This window comes from Cetorhinus maximus, chromosome 15 (assembly GCF_964194155.1).
Source record: "Cetorhinus maximus chromosome 15, sCetMax3.hap1.1, whole genome shotgun sequence".
NCBI classification, from domain to species: domain Eukaryota; kingdom Metazoa; phylum Chordata; class Chondrichthyes; order Lamniformes; family Cetorhinidae; genus Cetorhinus; species Cetorhinus maximus.
Window position 1 is genome coordinate 99455441 of NC_135893.1, and position 25789 is coordinate 99481229.

The 25789-nt window shown below is 40.2% G+C and overlaps 1 protein-coding gene across 2 annotated transcripts in view; it reads right to left on the reverse strand.

Moving 5' to 3' along the window:
- cramp1 (cramped chromatin regulator 1) overlaps positions 1-20098 on the reverse strand; it is a 52150-nt gene extending 32052 nt beyond the window's left edge. Inside the window, exons 1-5 of one of the 2 annotated variants that reach the window (XM_078559055.1) lie at positions 19959-20098; positions 16019-16296; positions 3978-4177; positions 2287-2440; positions 309-392 (exon numbers count right to left, since the gene is read on the reverse strand). In XM_078559055.1, coding sequence (XP_078415181.1) covers positions 309-392; positions 2287-2440; positions 3978-4177; positions 16019-16296; positions 19959-20014 — 772 coding nt within the window. In that variant the 5' untranslated portion in view covers positions 20015-20098. Of the gene's footprint in view, positions 1-308; positions 393-2286; positions 2441-3977; positions 4178-16018; positions 16297-16732; positions 17139-19958 lie in introns of those variants that run through there. The other variant, XM_078559056.1, reaches the window with a different exon arrangement.
- Between the last annotated feature and the right edge of the window lie 5691 nt (positions 20099-25789).

The window sequence follows — 25789 nt, forward strand, 5'->3', positions numbered from 1 at the left end:
CATGCTCCAAGAAGTGTTAAAAGTATTCAAAGGCTAAACTGACGTAATATATGAGGTATTTACATGTCAGGTAAATTGGAATTCAGAAACCATACAAACAAAAACACTACAATTTTCATCCAGCAAAACAGGGGCTTTAGTGATGGGGTTCATAGAAGCCAATATAATGGCAATTATTAATTATTAAGAAACAAAATTAAGGCTATCAACAGTTGCTTACAATGTCCACAAAGCAGAAACTGGAAACCAAAGGACTAATTCCAATTACAACAGGCTTCCTTCTCACCAAATCCCATCAAAATACTCACATCCACCAATTTTTTTGCGTAGTTCTCCATAACATATTAGCCCATATAGCTCCTGGGATGATTTCTTCAGTCCTCGGGAGAACACTACAACAAAAATACAGTTCATAATTTTTTTCAATGGATTGTCAGTGTTCTCTGGAAATCTGGAACAACAACAGAAAATGCTTGAAATACTCAGCAAGCCTGGTAGCATCTGGGGAGAGAGGAAGAATTCAAGTTTCTGGACAATGACATTTCATCAGAATCAGCCAGTTCTGATGAAAGGTCATCGACCTGAAACATTAACTCTGTTTCTCTCTCCGCGTATGCTGCCAGACCAGCTGAGTACTTCCAGTATTTTCTGTTTTTATTTCAACCAATGGCTTAGTTGGTAAAAACAGCAGGTTGCTGCGCAATATGGACCAGAAGACCCCAGGTTTGATTCCAAACCTATGCTGGAATTGCTGATCTCAACCAGTTTACCAGCAAGGTCAACCTCTTCACTCCTATTCCTGGAAGAAGAAAATCAACTAGGATTTGCCATTCTTGGTCACTATCCACAGATCTCTGCTAGAAGTTACACTGAGGAGAAGAATGAGGTCAGATTTAATTGCTTCTGAGATTGTAGCCCATTACCACTCTGTCCAGGCTTGCACGTTAAGAAAGACTACCGAGATAGGGTATTTGAGAACAACCAATACCCAAAACAGACAATAACTAAAAGAATAAAGACAAATTGATTAAATCACACCTATTTAATCTACCTACTGTTTAAAAAAAGAAACCGTTTCAGCATTTGTCATATCCTAGTTAACTTAGAAGGATATGGGCAGGCTATTCATTTAAATTTATTTCGGACCTGTGCTTTTATTTTAAATGTTTGAATTTTGTCAATGTTTGCTAAGTTATAAGCCCGATTGGTCTGTTATTTTGCTTTCCTGAAACAATAAAAACCACATCCAGTGCCGAAGAACTAGTTATAAGAACCCTAGAGGTGAAATTCTGTGTTAGAGCAAAATGGGTAATATTTAACCAGCAGCACGTTTTACACCCCACTGAGAAAATGAAATAAAATAGCAGTCAGTCAATCGTAAATACCTTCCAACCACTGAAGGGATAACACGCAGGATGACTAGACTGCTGGAGAAACAAATCATAGAAAATCATGAACATTTAATAACTATCCCAAGTCATAATTTCCAGAATGAAAATGTTATCCCAACAGCCCGAATTCTTCAGACTGAGTTTTAATAAATTTCACCACATCCAGAAATCACTTTGCCCTGTGCACTCGGCCACCTTGGAGTTAACTAGATTATTCAGGGCTATCACAGAAAAATTAATTTGTACTACTGGTATGGATGATTACAGGTCTATTTTTGTCAGTCAAGTTTGCCCATGTCGGACAGAATGAGGTCAATTGCAGGTATAAGGATCACTGCAACTTGCCTTATTTAAGTGATTTCAGCCAGAAGAAAAACTACTTTCTTTACAGGTAATTACAATTCAAATACTTATCCTTACACCACTGTTTCTCTTCACTAAATTTTGGTGACTGGGCATAACTTATCTTGTAAAGTATAAATCAGGTCAATTGGAAAAATTGACTCATAGCTCAAATGCCTGATTAGAGCAATGTGGCTTTTTATAAAATACAAAAAATAGGTTTTGAGTGTGCCATTAGGGCAGTTTGATCACCAACACTTCTTTTAAAGATACTGACAAGAATATATAAGATATCAACATAGTGAAAAATGTCGGTCCACAATTGCAGTCATACCTGGTTCTTCTGGATGAAAAAAATAAGGAATTTCCCATTCTCAATAAATGTAATTGAACATTAACTATGGTATTGCATAGTAAATAATTAAATTTTGTGCCACATATGCAGCAAACCAAGCTGAAAGAGGACAAGTATCCAAATGAACATCATGAGATAAACATAAACAGTAAACAGCAGAGCAAGAATGCAATAATTTTTCTGGAATTCTGTATTCACCATTAGTGAAATCGATGTCTTTGGAGATCTTGTGCCAAGTACGGTAGTAGAAGTGCCGAACCTGCTCCTTATTTTTCACCATACTTGCTGGCTTCCCTTTCTTCTTGTACTTTAGAGCTATGTTATTCTGTATTGCTTCAAAATCCTTCCCATGCTACAAAATAAATAAGAAGCATGTTAATACTACTGTGCAAATAAATAGAAATATTTGAGTGAAACAAAATGAGCTTTTTAGCATTCAGTTTGCGCAAGCGCCCTGAAATCAATGGTCCCTGAGGAACAGAGCTTCCTTGGGAGATGAATCAGATGGCTTCAATCTTGTTAACGTTGAGTTGAAGAAAGTGCTAGTTCACTCAAAATGCAATATCAGACAGGTAGTTAGATGGCATGATGATTGTCTTGGAGAACAGGGGATTGGCAGAGGCATGTGTTGTCAGCATGCATACAAAAGCTTCCTCCATGCTTGTGAATGATGCCTCTGAGGTAGCATATGATTAAGGAATAGTGAAAGTCAAGGATGAAACCTTGGGGTTTGTTGGAGCTGATTGTGTAGGGACAGAACGAAAAGCAGAAACTGGCCTTCCTTGAGTGATGCCATTAAAGGAGACCACAAAACAAAAGCAGTGGCGGTAGATGGATCAACAAAAGTTAAGATGGAAAATATTAATACACGTTGTAACCTCTCAGAAAATATATTTTAGTAGTTAGATGGAAATGGATAAACTTCGAAAACTCTGACTTACGCTCCACTTAATTGTTAACTGCACATACATATAACTTATTAGCTTTGGCTGCGGATTAGGAAAGAATAACATGGTGGAATGTCATGAAAGTGAGAGACTTATAGAATATTTTTAATTAATTTGTTATTGTAATGTACTTCTTGCACTTCTTTCAAGCAGCTTGAAACCAATTACAAAAGAACTTAGCCCCTAATAATCACATATAGCATTCTGTATGGAGAATTAATGCGATCACTAGCTAGTATTACTACATGAATAGCCATCAACTTTCTCCAGGGCAAATTCAAATAAAGGGCAGATCTTTATAAAGCCTTGCAACAATCAGGTAAAAGTTTTTCCATATCAGTTGGCATTCCTGTAAAACTACAATTTGTAAAACAAGACACACAACTTGCTGACATCTCGAACCAATGGGCTACAGCACTGTTGGTGTGTCAGCCTGTAACCTTTTTTTTTACAGTCGCTGTTATGGGGTACATTTATTATAAGGGGTTGTTGATGGGGTGGGGAGGTAGAGCAATGATGCTGTGGGAAGGCACTGAAATTTAAGCATTTATCCTATTAGAACATCTTGTAACTCAAAGCAATAGCTAAGTTTAACTAAGAAAAAGCGAAATACCACGGATGCTGGAAATTTGAATTAATAACAGAAAATGCTGGAAAAACTCAGCAGGTCTGACGGCATCTGAGGAGAGGGAAACAGAGTTAACGTTTCGAGTCTGTATGAAGAAGAGTCATACTGACTCAAAATGTTAACTCTGTTTCTCTGCACAGACGCTGTCAGGCCTGCTGAGTTTTTCCAGCACTTTCTGTTTTTATCATAGCTGAGTTTAACTGTTAATCATATTTTAAATCTATGTATTAGAGAACCATGCATTTCCTCTTAGCACCAATATATCAGACATCAAATTAACATACAGCAATTTTAACCCTGGAAACTACTTGTACCTCATACAGGCCTTCAAAAAATGAGTTTTTATCCTCTGTACTCCAGGATTCCCACTGTCTACGGACTTTTTTCTTGTTTCCTTCCTCCTTTTCTCCAGAGATAGAAGATAAATTCTTTGCTGTGGTTTTGCTGCTTCCACCAGTGCTGCCAGCAGCAATGCCAGATGCATAACCAGAGGCAGCAGCTCCCCCTTCAGGGCCTGCAGAAAGAACAAAAAAAGTTAATAAGTCAAAGACTTCAGAAACAAAAGTGTGATCTAGGCCACCGAAACAATTCTTCTCCCCACTGCACGGATTTCAAAATATAAAGATTGTACAGTGCAACTTGCAATACTTGCATCATTGTAAACTAATAAATATCTCCATTCATAACAACCCTAGTCAACAGAAAAATATAGACATTTTAACAATTCAATGAATGTCCACACAGTTAGCAATCCCAGTCCCGTGTTAAGCAAATCTGATGTAGGTAATTGGGCTTCCTAGATTACTGAGTCATAAAGAACAGGAAGACACCAAGTTTGATCTTGAGTCAATGGCGTTGGTTGAGCTCAGTCAGGAGGGCGCTGCAAATAGAATGCACAGAGATCAATGCAGTACATTGCTTACACAACTCGATTATTATTTTGACTCCCAAGTTTGCAATTCCTTTACATTACAATCCTGCAAAATAACTTTGTGGGCGAGGAAGGTGAAAAGATGTTTAAAAATGATTAAATAAGATATCAAGAACGAAGGAGCAGCTGAGGAAAGGAATAAAATAACTACCTATATTGTTCATCCCACGGAATAACTTACCTTAGCATTTTACTGATGTGCTTTAGCCCAGATGCAGCCATGTTAAAACAAACTATTTCTATTTAATTGGCACAATGCCGAAAACTGTGCAGTAAACAAACTTTTCCTTAGCAACTACAATGCCCTCCATATAACACAAAAACGCGAGACCCATATTAACCAATAAAAATGAGCCTCTGTAACAAAATCTATACAGACAATAAAAACTGTGTCACTCAAGACTACTTAAAAGATCTTGGTACATTCCAAAAAAAGTCATGTCACAGCACACTGCTGCTTGAAGCTACTCCTGTCATGGTACGCCTCACTTGTCTGTCTTGCACCATCCTCACACATCCACAAAATAATCTGTAACCGCTCTGTGACATCCGTCATCCAACTATGCCTAGGTTGACCCCTCTTTCTGCTGCCCTCCACTTATCCCTCTAGAAGAGATCTCTTTAGCTTTTCAGCTCTGATCAAACGGCCAAAATACTGACGTTTCTTTCCTGAATGTCACTTTTTAAAGAGTGTTTTTATTCTTTGCAATTTCAAGCACCTCTTTGTTTGTCTTATGGGTTTTTTTTAGCATACATCTTAGCATCCACATTTCAAAGGCATCTATTTTCTTCCACAGAACTTTATTCACTATCCAGGTTTCTGAGGCTTACAGGAAAGCGGATAGAAAGTAGTACCTTGAGTTTTTTTCCTTCTAAAAGCTTGAGTTTTCTTGTTATTAACACATCCTTCATCTTTACAAAATTACTTCTGGTTATCTCTAGCCTTCTTCTAATTTCTGCATCACATCTGCCATCTTCTATTATCGTTTGTCCTAAATAGACAAACTTATCTACTTGTTCCAGTGTGACACCATCCACCACTCTAGTTTCTACTAACGTATTCCTTCCAACTGCCATTTTTTATGTTTTTTTGAGTGTTCATACTCAATCCATGTTCTAAGGTTCTAGATTTTACTTGATCTACGATATCTTGTAGGGCCTCTTCCGAATCTGCTAGTAGCACTGTGTCATCAGCGTTCCGCAAGCTTGTTATGTTCTTACCCTCAATTTTTACCCCTGGAATACATCTAAATCTCTGAATATTTGTTCTGTGTATAGATTGAATAATGCTGAAGACAGTACACAGCCTTGTCATACTCCTCTCTTCGCTTGAAATATGTCTGATTATCCATCTTCTAGCCTGATGCTTGCTATTTGGTCCCAAGATCTGGATAAATCTCACATCTTTACTGTCAATGCCACAGTTCAGCAACGTGTCTATTAACTTTTGGTGATGCGCACAGCACACTGCATCAGAAATAATATTCTGAAGCCAAATAACTATCACGTTCATTTTTACTTGGAGCATAAAACAGATAACACAGAAGGAACTTGTGGGGTGCAATATATATCTAATTGTCGGACCCAATATAGTACTACACTTTTGAGCATGGTGCTAATGCACTGTCAGTCCACACACTGGATACTATCACATCCAATGGCTCACCATATTGTGCCTACTACAAATGAATTAAAAGTAAATAATGGTGGAAGATTCCACAATTCATGCGGGTACTTTTCAGTAGTTATTTGGCCTATTACCCTCAAGAAAGATATAATTTCATGCTGTCATTCAGAGCTTTGAGATGAATCAAAAGGTACATGAAATAGCTCAATTTATTTTGAAGTGAATTTTAAAAGGTTAAAACAAGTATTGGGGCATACAACAGCAGCTGTACCAGGTCTACAGGAGACATGTACAGCACTGAAACAAGGTGGCCAAATGAATGTGAAAAATGACAGCATGAAATTATATCTTTCTTGAGGGTAATAGGCCAAATAACTACTGAAAAGTACCTGCATGAATTGTGGAATCTTCCACCATTTCACTACAGAAGGCAAATCAGGTATTGGGTCAGAGTGTCAGCTTGTTGTTTTGCAAGGAAAACAACTGCTGATGTTAGCAACAAAGGAAAACAAAACAAGCCATAATTCTTCATTCTGCTTTTCTCTTGTTTGGCCCTACCACTTTTTCAGTATCAGCCAACTTCCATTCAAATAGGCTACAACTGCGATCATCTCTGGGTGCAACAGATTTAATTAATAAATTTAATTAATAAATACGTAAGTGGTTTGAAAAATCAATTTTAAAACCACACTTCAAAAGAAAAGCAATGAGTCTCATCATTGCATTTCCTTAAAACAGTAAATTCTGTACATAAGTAGTGCTGGAAAAACTCAGCAGGTCTGGCAGCATCTGTGGATAGAGAAACAGAGTTAATATTGAGTTCCATATACATTTTCTTGAAGAGTCAGATTGGACTCGAAACAGCAACTCTGTTTCTCTCTCCACAGATGCTGCCAGACCTGCTGAGTTTTTCCAGAATTTTTTGTTTCAGATCTCCAGTATCCACAGCATTTCACTCTTAAAGCTGTAAATACACCTTTACTGTTTCCAGTAGCTGTTTCTGTTTTCCTGATCTTTAAAAGTTTATGTACTAGCACATATTTAAAAACTAATATTTGATCCCATGTGTCAGGGAAAGAATGAATTGTGGCTGAGTAGCTTAGAGCAAAGATTTCCAAATTACAGCTCATGGGTAAATGAAGCCCTGGCGATCCTGGCCACAAAGCGCAAGCAACTTGGTTCCATTTATGCTCATACTTCCCAATCTATCCTGTTTGAATTTTGCAGCCTTGGAAGTTTATAAAGGACTGGTCTTCAGTTATGTCTCAGCGCTGGATAAATCCTGAATCAGCACGCCAGGGGTCTGTAATTATCTGCAGCCTGACATAAAAAGGTGGAAATTACAGAACCGTTTAAACTTCATGTGTCTCACGAAACACCTCACGTTCCTAAATGATCAAAAAAGACAATAAACCTGTGTACTCAGTGCTTTACAACACTTGTAGAACATTCGGAGGGATCCAATGGAGCCAATACAAAATTGCACTAAGTATCACAGGCACAATCTTTACCAGCTGTTTCAGCTTGCTGGGCTAAATGGGTTACATAGTGGATTATGGAAGTAAAGGCAGATAGATCAAGATCTTACAATGGAGGTCTCAAACTGCCATATCAAGACAGTTCAAGTAGAGCCACTGGCAGCAGCAGCTGACAAAATCACTAACAAAATAAAACTGAAAAAAGGAATAGAAAAAAAAAGGAAACTCACAGATCAGCCAATTCTGTGGAGAAAGAGAGTTACGTTTCAGGTTGATGACCTTTCATGGTCCTGAAACTTCAACTCTCCTTTCACTCTCTACAGATGCTGCCTGGTCTGTTGCATGTTTCCAGCACTTTCTGGTTTCATTCGAGATTTCCAGCATTTGAAGTATCTTATATGTGTTATAAAAATGGTCCTACTGTAGCTGACAGTGACGTTAATGAAAGTCAGTTTGCAAACAGTCTAAAGGGTCCCAATTCCATAAAGACAATGCAGTGAGTCTGCATTGGGCCATTTGCACCTGCTCTGTTCAGATCAAACCAGTCACACTCCCACAAATCACAACATGCTAGCCTCAAGAAGGTTAGCACTGATTTTAAATTCTGATCATCGGTACTGTTTTCAGTGCTGCTGATCAATCTAAAAGGCATACATGAGAAACAAAATAAGGTACCACGTGAATCTGAAATGAGCAAAAGATTAGTCCTACACTATTTCAAATCATTAGTGATTTGGAAAATATCACAGCTTGAATATCAAACAGGGTAACAGTTTGACCTCGCGGCTAACGGAAGGGATTAATTTAGCAGAGGCAGCTGGTCTCCATCTTAGTGACAAAGAAGATGAGCCCTTGGTCAGGTTAAGGGTGGAGAAGACAGGGGTTTAAGAAGATGGGTTTGCAATACAGAAAATAAACTGAGGGTTATGTTTGCATTCCAGGATGAGCAAATGAGAGCAGGATCCAACTGTGGTCCAGCCTGATCTGCTGGCAGATGGCTAAAACCAGTTGTTCGCCATATCCTTTTAAGTGTGTATTCCTTGGACTTCTTTAATTATTTATATGCTTTACACTAAATGTCACAATATATATCCTGTACATCAGCAATAGTTACAAATCCTTTAGCCTCATAATAGAAACCCAGTAACCAACAACACTGCAGAAACATCATATATTGAACATGTCCTTTTAGCTTTAACCAAATACATCAAAAGTATATATCAGGGATTTACTTTGTTCATTATCAGGATGTGGGCCTCACTGGCATGGCCAATTTTTCATATCCATCCCTAATTGCCCTCGAGAAGATGGTGATGACCAACTTTCTTGTACGACTGTAAGCGTAGTGGTTTGGTACAAATAAGTGGCTTGCTTGGCCAGCTCAGAGGGCTGTCGAAAGTCAACCATATTGCTATGATCTGGAATCACAAAGTCTAGACCAGGAAGGATAACAGATATCCTTCCACAAAAGGACATCAGTGAACTAATTTTTTTTTAAAAAAAAGACAATCCAGCAGTTTCATAGTCACCATTGCTGACGCTAGCTTTTTATTCCAGACTGTATTTAATTAACTGACTTCAAATTAACCATGGAGGAGCTTGAAATCATGTCTCCACATCATTAGTTCAGGCCTCTGGCTAACTAATCCAGTAACATGAACAATATGCTACTGTACCTGCATTGAATGCATTGTTATAGTGGTCTGTAACCCATATATCATACAAATATAAAATGCATGTAGTATTTTGCAATAAGCAGTATTACGATATTTTCACACCAAAAGGTTGTCATACAAGAGACCAACAAAAAGGCAATTACAACTGCAGCAGGAAAACAGCTTTTATCAAGACCAAAGCAAGCCTTCTTGCCAAGACTAAGTCACTGCAAAAATGTGTGATGAATGTGTGACTGTGGAGTGACATTTCAGAATCGGCTGCATTTTTGAACTGAAACCCAAAACAGATAATTATGGTGGCAAACAACAACAACAACTTGTATTTATATTGCACCTTGAATGGAGTAAAACATTCTAAGGCACTTTGCAGAAATATTAGCAAGCAATACAGTTGAGAAACATTTAATGGATACTGAAGAAATATACTTCTAGATTCTTTTGTGTGTGGTAGTGATTAGCATATTATTCTTTCATCTTTGGGACATGGCCTAGGTAAAGATGCAAAAGTCTCCCTTCAACATAGCTGTTAAGGTGCCAAGGGAAATGATTTTGAATGGCCTCAACCCAGTTCCTGGGAGCACATAGCCATAGTAGACCATAAGACATAGGAGCAGAAGTTAGGCCATTCGGCCCATCAAGTCTGCTCCGCCATTCAATCATGGCTGATAAGTTTCTCAACCCCATTCTCCCGCCTTCTCCCCGTAACCTTTGATCCCCTCACCAATCAAGAGCCTATCTATCTCGGTCTTAAATACACTCAATGACCTGGCCTCCACAGCCTTCTGTGGCAATGAATTCCATAGATTCACCACTCTCTGGCTAAAGAAGTTTCTCCTCATCTCTGTTCTAAAAGGTCTTCCCTTTACTCTGAGGCTGTGCCCTCGGGTCCTAGTCTCTCCTACTAATGGAAACATCTTCCCCACGCCTACTCTATCCAGGCCTTTCAGTATTCTGTAAGTTTCAATCAGATCCCCCCTCATCCTTCTAAACTCCATCGAGTATAGACCCAGAGTCATCAAACGTTCCTCATATGTTAGTACACAAACAGGCATTAAATTGGGAGTCTTACTAAGAGAAGCCATAAGAATGGCTAGTGGGAAGAAGTGGAAACATTCACACTGGTGCAGTACAAAGTACTCCTTTGAGATTAAAGTAGATTATTGTAGCAGATTAGAAAAGGCTTACTCTGCTTCAATCCTTGTAACACTTTAACCAAGGGTGTTTGATGCCAATATGGATATGAAAAGCAAATGCTATCCAGCACTATCACTCACTGTAATAAACAAAGATGCTCAGACTGAAATCAACAACAATAAAAATATAGGCCAGTTTTAGGACTGCAAAGGTGTCTTCCCTTCAGAGTAGGAACTGCTGATGGGTCCTTTTCAAGGCTGAGCCTTTCCGAACTCTCTAAAGGCTCTTAAATTATTTTTCCTTAGTTCTGATGAAGAGTCATACGGACTCGAAACGTTAACTGTATTCCTCTCCGCAGATGCTGTCAGGCCTGCTGAGTTTTTCCAGCTATTTTTGTTTTTGTCTCTTAAATTAAAGATTGCATGCAATATACAAAAACTGAAAGTGGTGTAGCCTAGAAAGTAAAACATAAAATTGAGAGAGATTAATAAAAAAGGAAAACATTTTGAATGGAATATGCATCTAACCTGCATCAGCGTTTACATTCCATCATGTAATTGCCTGCAACATGCTAAGTAACATTGATTTTTAGACACAGTGAACACTGAGTTACACCCATGTGTTTGTGCCCACATACGGTTTGCAGACCATGTATTCCTGCCATAAATAAAGATATAAATTACAGATTAGTACATCGCTGAATGTATGTTGTCAGACGTGAGAAATAAAATCAGTTAAAATGAATGTTGGTTTTTAATTATGAATGCTTAAAATAGAGGCAGTTTCTTTTCAATTAGTATATATAGTCGTATAGGTAGGGGCTCAAGAAGCTTGACTGACTGCAAAACTAAAAAAAGAACTCTAGCACCAATATTTCCCGTATAATGATGTAGTTGTGCATGGCTAGCTTTCACAATGTGCAATGTACTTTTGTTTTTTGTGCGCGGCTGCAGAACAAGGTCTGTATGGCACCTCTGAGCCTGCTGCAGGGCCATGCATGTGCCCAATTGAGCAGGAACACTGCCTAGCACTAGGATATACTAATAATTTCTTTTAGCAGAGAAAATTATTTTGAATGATCAAATAACTTGAACTGAGGAATAAATAATAGGAGTGTGTATCCAATAATTATGAAATTTAACTATCAGATAATTTTAGTTAAGGGTTTCCAAATTTAAAAAAAAAAGAGTGCACCGTATTAATCATGGAGGTCCCCCAAAGAGTGATCGCACTCAGGACCATTCATGTATGCAAGCTGTCCATCAGTGGGTTTTCTTCTAAAGTTACAGGAACCAAGGAATGAAGAACAGCTCATAGCAATAGAAGCACAAACTAGCAAGCTCACTTTCACCTGACTATTTGAGCAGCTTCATAACAAATGCCAAAGATTCTTCAGCTCTAGTTTATTTATCAGAACGAACAGCACCATGGAAGGATCTAACAGCTTTTAATACACAAAACTATGACTTTATAGCTGAAACATCTTTAATTCCTATTGCCTTACACATATATTTATTTTTGAAACAATTACTGTCTGATTCCATTAGGTTGGCTGCATTACAAATGGCTATAACAAATGTTTCAGCATGTCTAGTGCTGGAAGGAGAAAGGAGCTGATTAAAATATGAACACAGTTAAGTCAACGTCTGGTAATATAATTGGACAATCAAATGTACTCATTTTAATTTTAAACTACTGAGCTACAACAGCAGTATGAACAATAATGCATGTGCTTACACATATTGTTTGCTCCTTTGTTCAATTAAATGAGGGTTCTACTGTACTAATAAGATCAAGTCTCCAACAATGAGAGGAGTTGCCAAAAAACTGAATGTGTGACAATGGCTTTAGGATATATCCTATACTGAGGATTTAATTCACTTTGACTGAAAGTGGATGACTACTCTATATTTTGTAAGTGTAAAGTGGCATGCATATCTGTGGATGTCACAATAACTTAAATCAGTTTCTAAATGAGAAGGGGGGGAAATGAGAGCAAAAACAAACATGAAAACACAAAACCAGAAATAAAACTGTAATTAAGAAACTAAATGAGCTAGGGCAGCAAAGAGTTCTGGGGTTACAGGTGCATAATCACTCAGAGTAGCAACACAAGTTGTTTAGGCCATAAAGAGTATTGGCATTCATTTTTAAAGAAGCAGCAAGAAAGTAATGTTAAATTTATATAAAGCATGGTTAAATCATGTGGAGTAATGTATGTAGTTCTGATCTTCACAATACAAAAATGATTTACAAGGACGTCACCAGAACTGGGAGGATACAACAATCAGGAAAGATTGAACAGTTTGGGGTTCTTTTCTTTGGAAAAGAAAAAAACACGATAGAGGTCTTCAGTGTTGTGAAGGGATTTGACAGGGAGAATGTGAAGAACCTGTATTCACTTGTTAGTGAGCCCAGTACAAGCTGCTGCCTTTTAAGAGCCAGAACAAAGGATCGTAAATATAAGATAAGCACTAACAGATCAGAGTGTGGCAAGATATGGACCTCACTGAAACATGGAGCAGTTGAAACAGATGACATTGATTCACTTAAAGGGAAGCTCGGTGCATGTATGACGTAGAAGGGAATAGAGAAATATTGGAGCAGGATTGGAAAAGATAATTAGAATGGGAGGAAGCTTGTGTGGAGCATAATCAATAATGTAGACCAGTTGGGCAGAATGATCAGTTTCTGTGTTATAGATTCTATGCAATATCCGCGAGTAACTGCTAGTGATGAGCTACAAATGCTCACAGTCAGTGACCCAACTACATGTCACATAAGTAACTGCTGTAATGGTGACAACGCCAGTGCCAAAGTGCTGACATTTCTCAGAGGATGAATGATTGATTTCACAGGAGAGGTTTGGTTTATCTTGCTATAAGTCACAAGTTGCTTTTTATTCTTCAAATCTATACTACACATTAACGTTTGTCCCTTTGTTGCTTTGTCAATTCAACTTCAAAAGTGCATGATCGCCAAGTCAATCTAGTCTCCAGAAAAGGACCATCATTAAATCATTGGTCTTCTAAATCACAGAACAGAATAACCAATTCCTGAAATACCCGAATATGTAAAAACATTGGCAATTGAGTTAATTGTCCCTATTTCCAACACACAACTTACTTTTAAGCTATTATATCAAATTCATGTTTCCCTAAAAAGTGATGTGCTTTAGAACTACATCTATTCCATGATGTGAATGATGTAAAATGAATGAATACAAGTAAGCAATTGCAAGGTAGTAATTTATGTTACATAATCACTGTGAAGTTGAGTAAGATAATATAGATGATCACTCTGGAAAAAATAGGCAATCAAGCAAGTCCTTCCTGTCTTCAGCAGTTACTACTGCTCTGTATTCACTACTTTGGATTCTCATTGGGTGCATTAATATTCAACACAGTTGATGAGGATCCAATGCAGTATCCTGAAACACCCTGAAGAAAGTAAACTTCAGCAAAGACAATGAAATTGTAAATAATCATCTTGGGATGCTTCAGGTGTTCAAACTCTGATGAATGAAGACAATGCAACAACTCAACCCATCACTTAAGGCTGCTGTATACACTCACTTCCTCTTCAGTTAAACGGCTAAGCATTGTTCTATTTGGAATGACAAGTTGCTACACTTGAGTTATATTGCAATTCATTTCAGAACAAGAAACAATTGTTCTTAAATTAAATAATCCCAAATTAGCTGTGATATTCTACACTACAGCATATAAATCCCTGAAGTTGCAAATGAAGTAATATGGAAATCAACTTAATAAACTATATCTGAATAATTTGTGCATTTGATGAAAGACTACTACGGATAGTTTAGCCAATGGTCAGCAGTCAATTAGAAAGTAAATTACATGTGAATAATTTCACGGATCTGAAAAAAAAGGCTTGAACTGTATACAGGTTAGTGGAATGGGCGGACAAGTGGCAGATGAAATTTAATGCAGACAAGAGTGAAGTGATCCATTTTGGTAGGGAGAACACAGACAAAATAAAGGGTACAATTCTAAAGGGGGTGCAGGAGCAAACTGGCAGGACAGGTTGAGTGAGTGGTTAATAAAGCATACAATATTCTAAATTTTATCAACAGGGGCATAGAGTACAAAAGCAAAGAAGATGCATTAAACCTATATAAAAACACTGGTTCACCCTCAGCTGGAGTTCTGGGCACCACAATTTAGGAAGGATTTGAAGGCATTAGAGGGTGCAGAAAAGATTCACGAGAATGATTCCAGGGGTGAGGAACTTCAGTTCCCTAGATAGGCTAGAGAAGTTGGGACTGTTTTCCTTGGAGAAGGTTGAGAGGAGATTTGATAGAGGTGTTCAAATTCATGAGGGTTCTGGACAAAGTAAATAGGGAGAAACTGTTCCCATTGATGGAAGGATCGAGAACAAGAGGGCACAAATTCCAGGTAATTAGCAAAAGAAGCATTGGCTTTATGAGGAAAAGCTTTTTCACACAGCGAGTGGTTAGGATCTGAAATGCACTACCTGAGAGTGTGGTGGAGGCAGGGTCAATTGAGGCTTTCAAAAGGGAATTGAATCATTATCTAAAATGGAAAAATTTGCAGAGGAGTGGCACCAGGTGACTCGCTCCTTTAGAAAGCCAGCACAATGTGTCAAATAGCCTTCTGTGCTGTAACTGTTCTATGATTGTGTAAAAAATCCTTATGATTTACTTGCAGCCATTAGTTACTCTGCATAATCAATTTTTATATCTTTTAAAAGTTAAATAACCAGTATGCCTTGGATGGTAAAAAATGTCCTGCGTACGAAATGAATATGGAATGAAAAAAACTAAAAGTTATAGTATTACAATGAACAGTTTTGTTAACAAAATACAGTGAAATAATTTCCATTACTTATGTGCAATATCCTTTGATTCATTAGCTCATGGTATGATACAGTATGCACTTCAAGGCTGCACTTGCGAATGGCATCCAGATTTGTGACACTGCTCTGAATGGAGATAATGTGAAAAATCACCACTATGGAACAGTAGGTCAAATAAAAATTACAGTGAGTGTCACCAGTGTCCTGGTGTCTACTGTTCATAGGTCAGCCTCTTGTTCACATTACACTTTAGATTTGGTCCACTGTTCACTAGAAAAGCAAGCGATGTGCTGTGATGCACTACTACTTTGTAAACTTCAACTATAAAGAATATGTATACATGTGGATTATATTGTTGGGAACTAAAGTATACACATAAACTAGAATATAGCTGTCCTAGTGAAAAGGATTAAATGTTATGCCTGAAGTGGCTTCCAGTGCAAGGCAGTGAGCTAAGGGAAGGTTACAATAACTGCTGATCACATATTCACACATATTGTATGAATTAATATCTACTGAAAACTACTTTCAATCTTTAAAAAAATCTTTGGAATATTATACAAAAGTAAGGGAATTGTTTGAAACAGTCAGGCACATACCTGTTTCACCCACACAGGATTGTAATGTGTTTGATGCTGCCAAACCTTAATAGCAAGAGCCATCATTTTACCTTTTCCTTTATTGTTCTGGAAGCCACTGGAGCCATTCGAAGTAGATGAATCTTTCCTTAACCTCTTGCTGGGAGGCCTGACACTGGATCTTAAGAAATGGTGTTGGTCTGGGCTTGTGGCAACTGCTGTTGGATCTTCTCTCTTTGTGTTGTGTTGAGAGCTGCTGCCTCCTTCTTCACTCTCCCCATCTCCTTCAGCACTCTCCTCTTCCCCAGACCGTTTACACAATCTCCTCAGCCCTTCATCGCTGCTCCCCTCCGCACATTTCGCCGTCATTCTGGGGGACACAAAACAAGGCAAAAATCAGTCAACACACATACTTAGAAAGCACATTTATTTCCACATTTCTGAACCCTCACAACTTGCAGCTGTAAACATTTTTTTCCAACATGGCCGCCGTTGTTTTTCTCCTGATCCCCCTGATCGCTGTCCCGCAACCACCCGCTGAAAATCTGCTTCTTCTCGGCCAGCTCGGGGGTCCTGAAGCTGGATCCCTGGACCAGCCGGGGGATGAGGGGTTTTTTTTGGTCGACTCTGGGGGGGGGGGCTGCTGCTGGGTTTGAAAGAGCCGGGGTTGGCGGCAGTGTTAATGTCTTCCTCCTTCGCCTTGGAGCTTCACTCCAGAGCCGCGACATGTCGGCCGGGAGCTGCTGAAACCTCCCCACTCTCCGCTCCGGCTAGGGAGAGAGACGGCTTTCCCCTTCTTCTCCTACCCATTCTGGCGGTCCTCGGCAGCCGAGACTGTCTTCTTCCTCCTCACCATGGGCACGGCCTGTTCGTGCGGGGTCTCAGCGGCCAAAGGTTCATATTTCCAGCTGCACAAAGTGGGCTGTTATTTTTTTTTTGCTCTCTCTCTCTCTCTTTCTCTCACTCCCCTTCTTCTTCTTCTTCTTCTCCTCCTGCTCCTTCTCGGGCTTCTCCACTCCTCTCGCCGCAAGGAAATCAGCAACACAGAGAGATATAGACGGGCAACTCCAGACTTCTCAAACACATGCCATCTTCCAAGGCCACCAGGAGCGGGCAAAGACACGCTGCCTCCCTCTCGCCAGCCACCCCGACAGTTTTTAATCCAGAGCACAAATGTCACCAACTCCACTCTCCTCTCCTCTCCCTCTCTCTGAACTTTGCTCGCTACGTCACCACAGCTGTTCCCCAAACTTCAGCACAAACTGCCTTGGATGGAAACACATAATAGCTGCTGTTGACAACACTGATATGTATATTTATCTAATAATGTATCTTGAGGGAGAGTTTATTAAAACACACACCCGCTTAAAATAAAAATCTTCCCCATCAGAACAAACAGAAAGCTCCTCTCAACGTGGACTGAGTTGATCTCAGACATGAAAAACCTCTTATGGAGGTCGCCCTTTGGTTAGGAAATGTAACTATTCCTAGCAGTGTTTTATGGATTATACAGAAGTTGGTTCATAAAATATGTTTTTACTAACAACTGTTTTTATTTGGAACAAGCAAACATCGAGGTCCATTTGCACGATATTCTGGACTGTTTCTGCTGCTCACTTTCAACATAAAAATTTTGGTGCTCAATATGAAAATGATAATTCCAGTAAACAAACAAAGTGCAATTAAATAAAAAAACACAAAATGTCAATGTAAAAAAATATACACTTTTATCCTTTTATTTAACGTGTACAACAACTAGATTTCATTTAACATCCAAACAAGTCAAGAAACAGTGCTCCATAAAGTAAATAAAATTCTACAGACAAAAACAGCCCATCAAGAAATGTTTCATCAGCAAAAGTAACTACTCAAATTGTATATAAAATTTTATTGTTGCTAGATATATTTTAGATTGCACAAAATGTTCATCTTATTATAAATCAAGCTTATTATAAAGTAGGTTGTTAATTGATGCATTTAGCAGAGTATTGTTGGCTTAAAATATAAATTAATACAACATTCCTCTGCATAAAAACTTACTACTGCAATTGTAAATTACTGAATTTTAAAAAGTTCATAAATTCCACTACAATCTATGATCTGATCATAACATTTTATTTTAATAAACATTTTATTACTGCAATGTTTGCACACCTCTCAAATAGTTATATGCATATTAGAGCATCATGACCAAACTGGCTAAACTGATAGTGGCTTACGAAATTATGTTTAAACAATAGTTTGTACCATTTTACACAATTTTTCACTCCAAAGATCCACATCTTGAAATGGTGACAAAAAGATCAATCCTGGTGCAACATAATTTGCTCTGAACATTTGTTCAGACAGTAAAGGGAGACTATCAAAATGTTCTACCAGCACAATCCTTGTTCTATGTTTGGAAAATCTCTACAACAAAATGCCGAATAACTCACAAGCTACCATACAGAGGCTACAGGCAAGTTTTTTTCTCACCCCCAGACAAAACATTCAGTGACATCTGTGGCCATCCCAATCAATGTGTTGTTCCTTCTTCAGGTTGACACCACGTCCTTTCCCAAGTTGACACACGGTCACTCCAGGTTTAAATCATGCTGTCAAGTCAGTCCTGGCTACAAAATGCTCCTGAACTCAGCTGACCCTTAGGTGCCTACTCAGATCACAGTTCCTCTCATCTGTAAGGCACTCACACCTCATTTATAATAGCATATCCTCACCAACCAAGCACAAGCTACCATGTTTCCCAGTTAGTATCTTGACTTCCCGGGTTACATTTCTACCATCCTAGATCATTCTCATAGCGGAGATACAAGATAAGAGACACCACACAACTCAACATACCATGTGGAATGCTTGAAGAATTAATAAGTCGGTATTCATTACCATTACAGTATCAATAGTATGTGATGTTTGTTATCTATAAATAGAGGCCAACCCTCAATTGCGTTGAAGATAGTAAACCTCAAATCATAACAAAAACTTATGTTTTAATAATATCACATAGATACACAATGATTGCAGTCTCATCATTATAACATACAAACATTTCATACCACTTGATCTTGCAGAGTTTGCTGTGCTGTAAGTTGCTAGGTGACGTACAAAGATATACATATGTCATTATTCTTAAGACTGGCTCAAATTCCTATTGTGATCCTATCTACATTATACATACAACTCCTCATGGCTGGGATCACCTTATGGTGTCTTTCTGAACTCGGACAACATACACACGGGATACCACTCTCCTCATCAACAAAATGGATCTGAATACTACTGCTAATCAGGTACAGTTTCAGAGATACCAGTCCATCACACGAAGCTGTGGCCTGGGCAAGCTTCACAGGCAAATAAGATAAACCCATCAATGAATGAATACAAGTCATCCAAAAGCTTGTTGGTACACACGGCAAACTAGGGAGTGAGATCCGTGACAACAACACATCCTTGGGTTAAGTTAACGCAGAATCATTCCAACCAGTGGATACAGTATTCCTGAGAGGGGGAAAGGGGAGCAGCCCAGAGAGAGGAGAGGGGACAAGGCGAGTTGCCCAAGGAAGGTGGGGGGGGGGGGGGGGCGGCGGGGAGATGTCCGGTGAGGTGGAGGATGCCCGGAGGGGAGCGGGAAGAAGGGGAGAATCCCGGGGGAAGGGAGCAGCTTCCGGAGAGGGAGACGGGAGAGGGGGGTAATGTCCGAGATGGGGGGGGGGGTAATGTCCGGGAATTGGGGGGGGGGGGGGTAATGTCAGGGGAATGGGGGGGGGGGGGTAATGTCAGGGGTGGGGGGGGGGTAATGTCCGTGAATCGGGGGGGGGGGGTAATGTCCGGAATGGGAGGGGGGGGGGGGGGTAATGTCCGGGATGGGGAAGTTGCTGGAGGCCAGTCCACCAGTGATAGAGCGGCCGGGCCTGTCTCCCTCATCCCCACTCCCGTCCGTCCCGCTCTGTCTTCTCCCGGAGCAGGCCCACCCCGGTTACCGCTAGCTGTCTGTCTGTCTCTCTACCCCCCTCCTGCCCGCCCGCAGTTCCTTACCCTGCTGCCGCCAGGGCTGCTCTCCCCCTCTCCCCTTCACATCCTCCGCCACACATCCAGTCGCAGAGCCGCGTCGCTCAGCGCCCAGCGCGCGCCAGGCCACAGCCGCTCGCCATTGGCCGCCTGGCGGGGGCCACGTGATGTCAACAGCGCCCCGGCAACGGCTGACGGCTCAGGGCCAATCAGAGACTGGCTACCCCACCTCGGCTTCCGGGTCAGGAGGTCGCAGCGGCTGACGGACAGGGGCAGCGGCCAGTCAGAGGGCGGGGCCCCGCCCACAGGCGGTTGAAGGCTGAGCGAAAGTTCAGTGACCCAGGGCAGGCAGTGAAGGGAGGCGGTGGAGCTCCTCCAGCTGATTACTGAAGGTACTTCTGTCATTCGCATCTGGCTCAACCTCTCACAGCTTCCCAAAACATTCTAGTCAGTCTTTTTGTTGAAGGTATTAAGCGATTTCTCTTCTGTTTTTACACAACTTAAATTCCACGATAATGTAATATTAAAGGGCACAATTCGTAAGAAATAGGAGCAGGAGTAGACCATTCGGCCCCTCAAGCCTGCTCCACCATTCAATAAGATCATGGCTGATCTTCTTGTGTTTCGATTTCCACATTGCAATCTAACCCCAATACCCTTTGATTCCCTTACCTAACAAGAATCTATCTACCTCTGCCTTCAATGACTCCACCTCCACCACCTTCTGAGGCAGGGAGTTCCAAAGTCACACGACCCTCAGAGAAAAAAAATTCTCCTCATCTCTGTTCTAAAAAGGCGACCCTTAATTTTAAAACAGTGCCCCCTAGTTCTGGACTCACCCACAAGAGGAAACATCCTTTCGACGTCCACCTTGTCAAGGCCGTTCAGGATCTTGTATACTTCAATCAAATCATCCCTGACTCTTCTAAACTCCAGTGGAAATAAGCCCAGTCTGTCCAACCTTTCCTCATAAGACAACTCACTCATTCCAGATATCAATCTAGTAAACTTCCTTTGAACCACCTCCAATGCATTTACATCCTTCTTTAAATAAGGAGACCAAAACTGCAAACGGTATTCAAGGTGCGGACTCACCAATGCCCTGTATAACTGAAGCATAACATTGTTACTTTTATGTTCAATCCCTCTTGTAATAAAGGATAGCATTCCATTAGCCTCCTTAATTTAAAAAAATTGAGGTCTCAGCACAGATCCCTGTGGGACTCCATTCGTCACATCCTGCCAATCAGAAAAACACCCATTTATGCATACTGTCTGCTTTCTGCCAGCCAGCTAATCTTCTAACCATGCTAATATGTTAGCCCCTACACCATGTGTTTTTATTTTCTGTAATAATCTTTGATGTGACACCTTATCAAATGCCTTCTGGAAATCCAAGTACAGTACATCTACAGGCTCCCTGTTATCCACTGCACATGTTACTCCTTCAAAAAACTCCAATAAATTGGTTAAACTTGATTTTTGTTTCACAAAACCATGCTGACTCTTTCCAATTGCCTGGAACTCTTCTAAGTACTCAGCTATAACCTCTTTAATGATCGATTCTAACAACTTGACCAAGATAGACGTCAAGCTAACTGGCCTATAGTTTCCTGTTTTCTGCCTCCCTCCCTTCTTGAATAGAGGAGTTATATGTGCTACTTTCCAATCTGATGGAACCTTTCCAGAATATAGAGAATTTGGAAAATTAAGACCAGCGCATCGACTGCCTTATTAGCCACCTCTTTTAAGACCCTAGAGGATATAATCCATCGGGACCTGGAGACTTGCCAGCCCGCAGCTCCATCAATTTGCTCAGTACTGTTTCCCTAGTGATTTCAATTTCACCAAGTTCCTCTCTCCCTTGCACCTCTTGATTTGCAGTTTTTACTGGAATGTTTTTTTGTATCCTCTATAGTAAACACAGAAGCAAAATATTTGCTAATTTCTTCTGCCATTTCCTTATTATCTAATATTGACTCCCCACTGTCACACTCTAGAGGACCAACACTCACTTTACTTACTCTTTTCCTTTTTCTCTGCTGTTCTTTATATTCTGTCCAAACATCTGTCCTGCCACTCATCTTTGCGGAGTTGGATGCCTTTTCCTAAAGTTTGATGCTTTCCTTAACTTCTTTAGTTAACCATGGATGGTGGGTCCTTCCCTTTGAATTTTTCTTTATAATAGGAAAAACCTATTCTGAATACTCTGAAATATCCCCTAAAATGTTTGCCAGTGCTTCTCTATTGATCTATTCTCTAGCCTAGTTTCCCAGTTCACTTCAGCTAACTCAGTTTTCATCCCCACATAGTTGCCCTTATTTATGTTTAAGATACTAGTCTTAGACCTATTCTTCTCCCTTTCAAACTGTATGTAATATTCAATCATATTGAGGTCGCTGCTACCTAGGGGGGTGTCTTTACTCTGAGGTCATTAATTAATCCTGTCACGTTACACAATACCAAGTCAAATATAACCTGCTGTCTTGTTGGTTCCAGAAAATGCTTCTCAAAAAACTATCTCAAAAGCATTCTAAGAACTCCTCATTCAGGATACTACTGCCAATCTGATTTTTCCAGTTTATGTGTAGATTAAAATCACCCATGATTATTGTCATCCTTATATCACAAGCACACAATATTTTCTCTTGAATACTTTGTCCTACACCATGGCTACTGTTAGGGGGCCTGTAGACTTCTCCCACTCATGATTTTTTTCCCCCTACTATTCATCATCTCTACCCAAACTGATTCTGCATCCTGATCTCCTGAACCAAGGTCATCTTTAACTATTGCACCAATGCCCTCTTTGATTAACAGTGCTGCCCCTCCACCTTTACCTAGCTTCCTATTCTTCTTGAATGTCTTGAATATTAAGGACCCAATCTTTGTCATCTTGCAGCCACGTCTCTGTAATTGCTATCAGATCATATTTATTTACTCCAATGTGGGCCATTAATTCATTTACTTTGTTATGAATGCTAAGCTCATTCAGATAGCGAATCTTCAGTTTTGTCTTTTTGTTACCTTTGTAACATCTAGTCTTGACTGTTGATGTGTTCTTAGGTTTTTCTCTCTGTCCCTTCCTGCCATTCTCTGACCCTCATTTGTCATATTACTATTTTGCTCTCCTGTCTTGACTCTACACCTTGCATTGCTATCTTGACCCCTCACCCCTCTTGTTTAGTTTAAAGCCCCCTTTACTTCCCTAGTTATGCGATTTGCGAGGACACTCGTTCCAGTACGGTTCAGGTGTAAACCGTCCCAAAGGTACAGCCCCCACTTTCCCCAGTACTGATGCCAGTGCCCCGCAAACCAGAACCCACTTCTCCCACACCAGTCTTTGAGCCACGCATTTATCTCTTATATTATTTGCCCTATGCCAGTTTGCACGTGGCTCAGGTAATAATCCAGAGATTATTACCTTTGAGGTTCAGTCTTAATTTGGTACCTAACTCCTCATACGGACTTTGCAGAACCTCTTTCCTAGTTCTGCCTATGTTATTGGTACTTACATGTACCACGACAACTGGATCCTCCACCTCCTGCTGCAAGTTCCTTTCCATAAAACAAATTAAAGCATCTCCTTATCTATAAACAAGTTCCCCAATTTTTCTGCTGAACCTCCATCCCCTTTTACATCATACCTAGGGTTGCTAACTGTGACTAAGTGTATTCCTAGAGGTTTCATCCCATCACTTGTTCCCATGCTCCAGCCATTAGTCAGCCAACGCATCCATCCTTGTGACGCACGGCCTTCCTATGCCAACTGGAAAACAAAGAGACTTATTACCCAATTGGATGATGCTTGACTGTCAGCCAAACAACCTTCTTTCCCTATTTTCAATATTTTTATATCTGGTAAAGGATGTTCAAAGAAAATGATTTAAAAAAATCTTTCTCCAGGGTTACACATAACAATGTCCTGGAGATTGATCTTCAATTCCTGGAGACTCCAAGCCAATCCTGGAGCGTTGGCAACACTACTCTTACCTCATTCCCATTTCTCTCTTTCTAAGTAACAGTGTGGCAATTTTAACCTAATGCCAAAGGGAAACGCTGCTGGAAATCTAAAATTAAAAACCGAAAATGCTGGGTATAATCAGCAGATCGGGCAGCACCCATGGAGAAAGGAACAGAACTGGTGGCTGAACTTTCAATTGCATCTGGTGATGAGCAAGCCCGCAATTCCGCAATTTCCCGTTACTGACCAGTGTGCCGGTCTGCTGCCAAGGTTCTGTCTCTAGACAATTTTCTTTGAGGATGGATTGGAGGGTGGGTGGTGGGGGTTATGGCCACCCAGCTGTCACGTCTCAGGCTGAAACAACGAGACTGAAAGTCACAGATTTAACTGCAAGAAAAACATCATTTAACCTGCCTTGGTGGCTAACTCCCTAACATGTGCTCTTTGACCTTCAACCCCAAGTCAGGTGACCCCATATGTAGTACAGAGTGTACCTTACAGTATCTTATCCGAGTACTGCATAGCATCTAATACTCAAGTCCATACACACAATCAGCTATTACCATGACACCAGCCGCCAGTGTTGGGTAGCCAATTAAACTGCCCATCAAAGGCACTTGTCCGGAGCCATTTGGAATCAGGACGCTCAATGAGGCTGAAGCCCAACTAATGAATTGGGGTGACCTCCCTGTGGCGGACTCATTGAATTTAACGCCCTCCCCCAGCTGCAATTACCTCCTATTCCCTTCAGGCCTCAGGAGCTTGCTTTTCATCCTTAATTGAACAGGGCTTCCGGAGGTGGCCACTCAATTGGCCACCTCCTCGAAAATCAGCCTCTGGGTCCTGGTGTTGGCACTTACGGGTTCCTGACTCACATTTCTTCCCGATGGTGGGATTGGCGAATGGGAATGAAAATTCAGCCCAACACTTTATGTTGAATACCTCTCATCAGATCTGGAAAATGTTAAGAGGTTTAACAGGTTTTAAGCAAGTACAGAGACAGGGAAAGTTGGAGGTGTAGAAAAAAATGAAAGCTCTGATATAGGGTGGAAAGCAACAGAAATTAAATGACAAAAGGGATGATGGTGCAAGGCAAAAGGAGATGACAAGCAAAGAAACAAAAAAATGGGTCCAGAGGAGGTGCAATTGAGATTAGCAGAATCATCACCAACAGCTGCCTACCAAAAATTAGGGTGCAGAGGTTTTGATCTAAAATTGTTGAACTCAGTGTTGAGTCAGAAGGCTGGAAAGTACCTAATTTAACTTAATCTATTTCGCAGGAAAGGACTGGGTCTTGAGTCCATCATCGCTTTTACACTCTTCCCAATTTTGTGTTCCATTAAAGTCAACATGTAAAATAGGTGGATAACAGGTATGGGGCAGGTAAGGTTAAAATTACTCTTAGTATTTTTGTGTAGAACAAGAAGATTTTGGGTTTTTTTGGCTTACATAGCACATTGCTCAAGAGTAAAATTTGCATAGTGCCAGCTCGACACCACCGAATAATCTTGAACATAAAAGAATATTTGTGATCACCATTTTCTCAGTAAGCAAAATAGTTTGTTTGCTAGTGCACAATTAGAACATAAGAAATAGGAGCTGGAGTTGGCCATTTGGCCCTCCGAGCCTGCTCCGCCATTCAATACGATCATGGCTGAACTTCTACTTCAGCTCTGCCTTGCCAAACTATCCCCACATCCCTTGACTCCCTTAGTTTCCAAAAAACTATAAAATCTCTGTTTTGAATATACTCAACTGAGCACCCACTGCCCTCTGTGGTAGAGAATTTCAAAATTAGTGGAATATCAGATTGACCACATGGAGTTTCAACCACAAATCAGCCCCTATGTTCAAAATATATTTGATTTTAATGTAAGTGAAGAAAATCCCATTT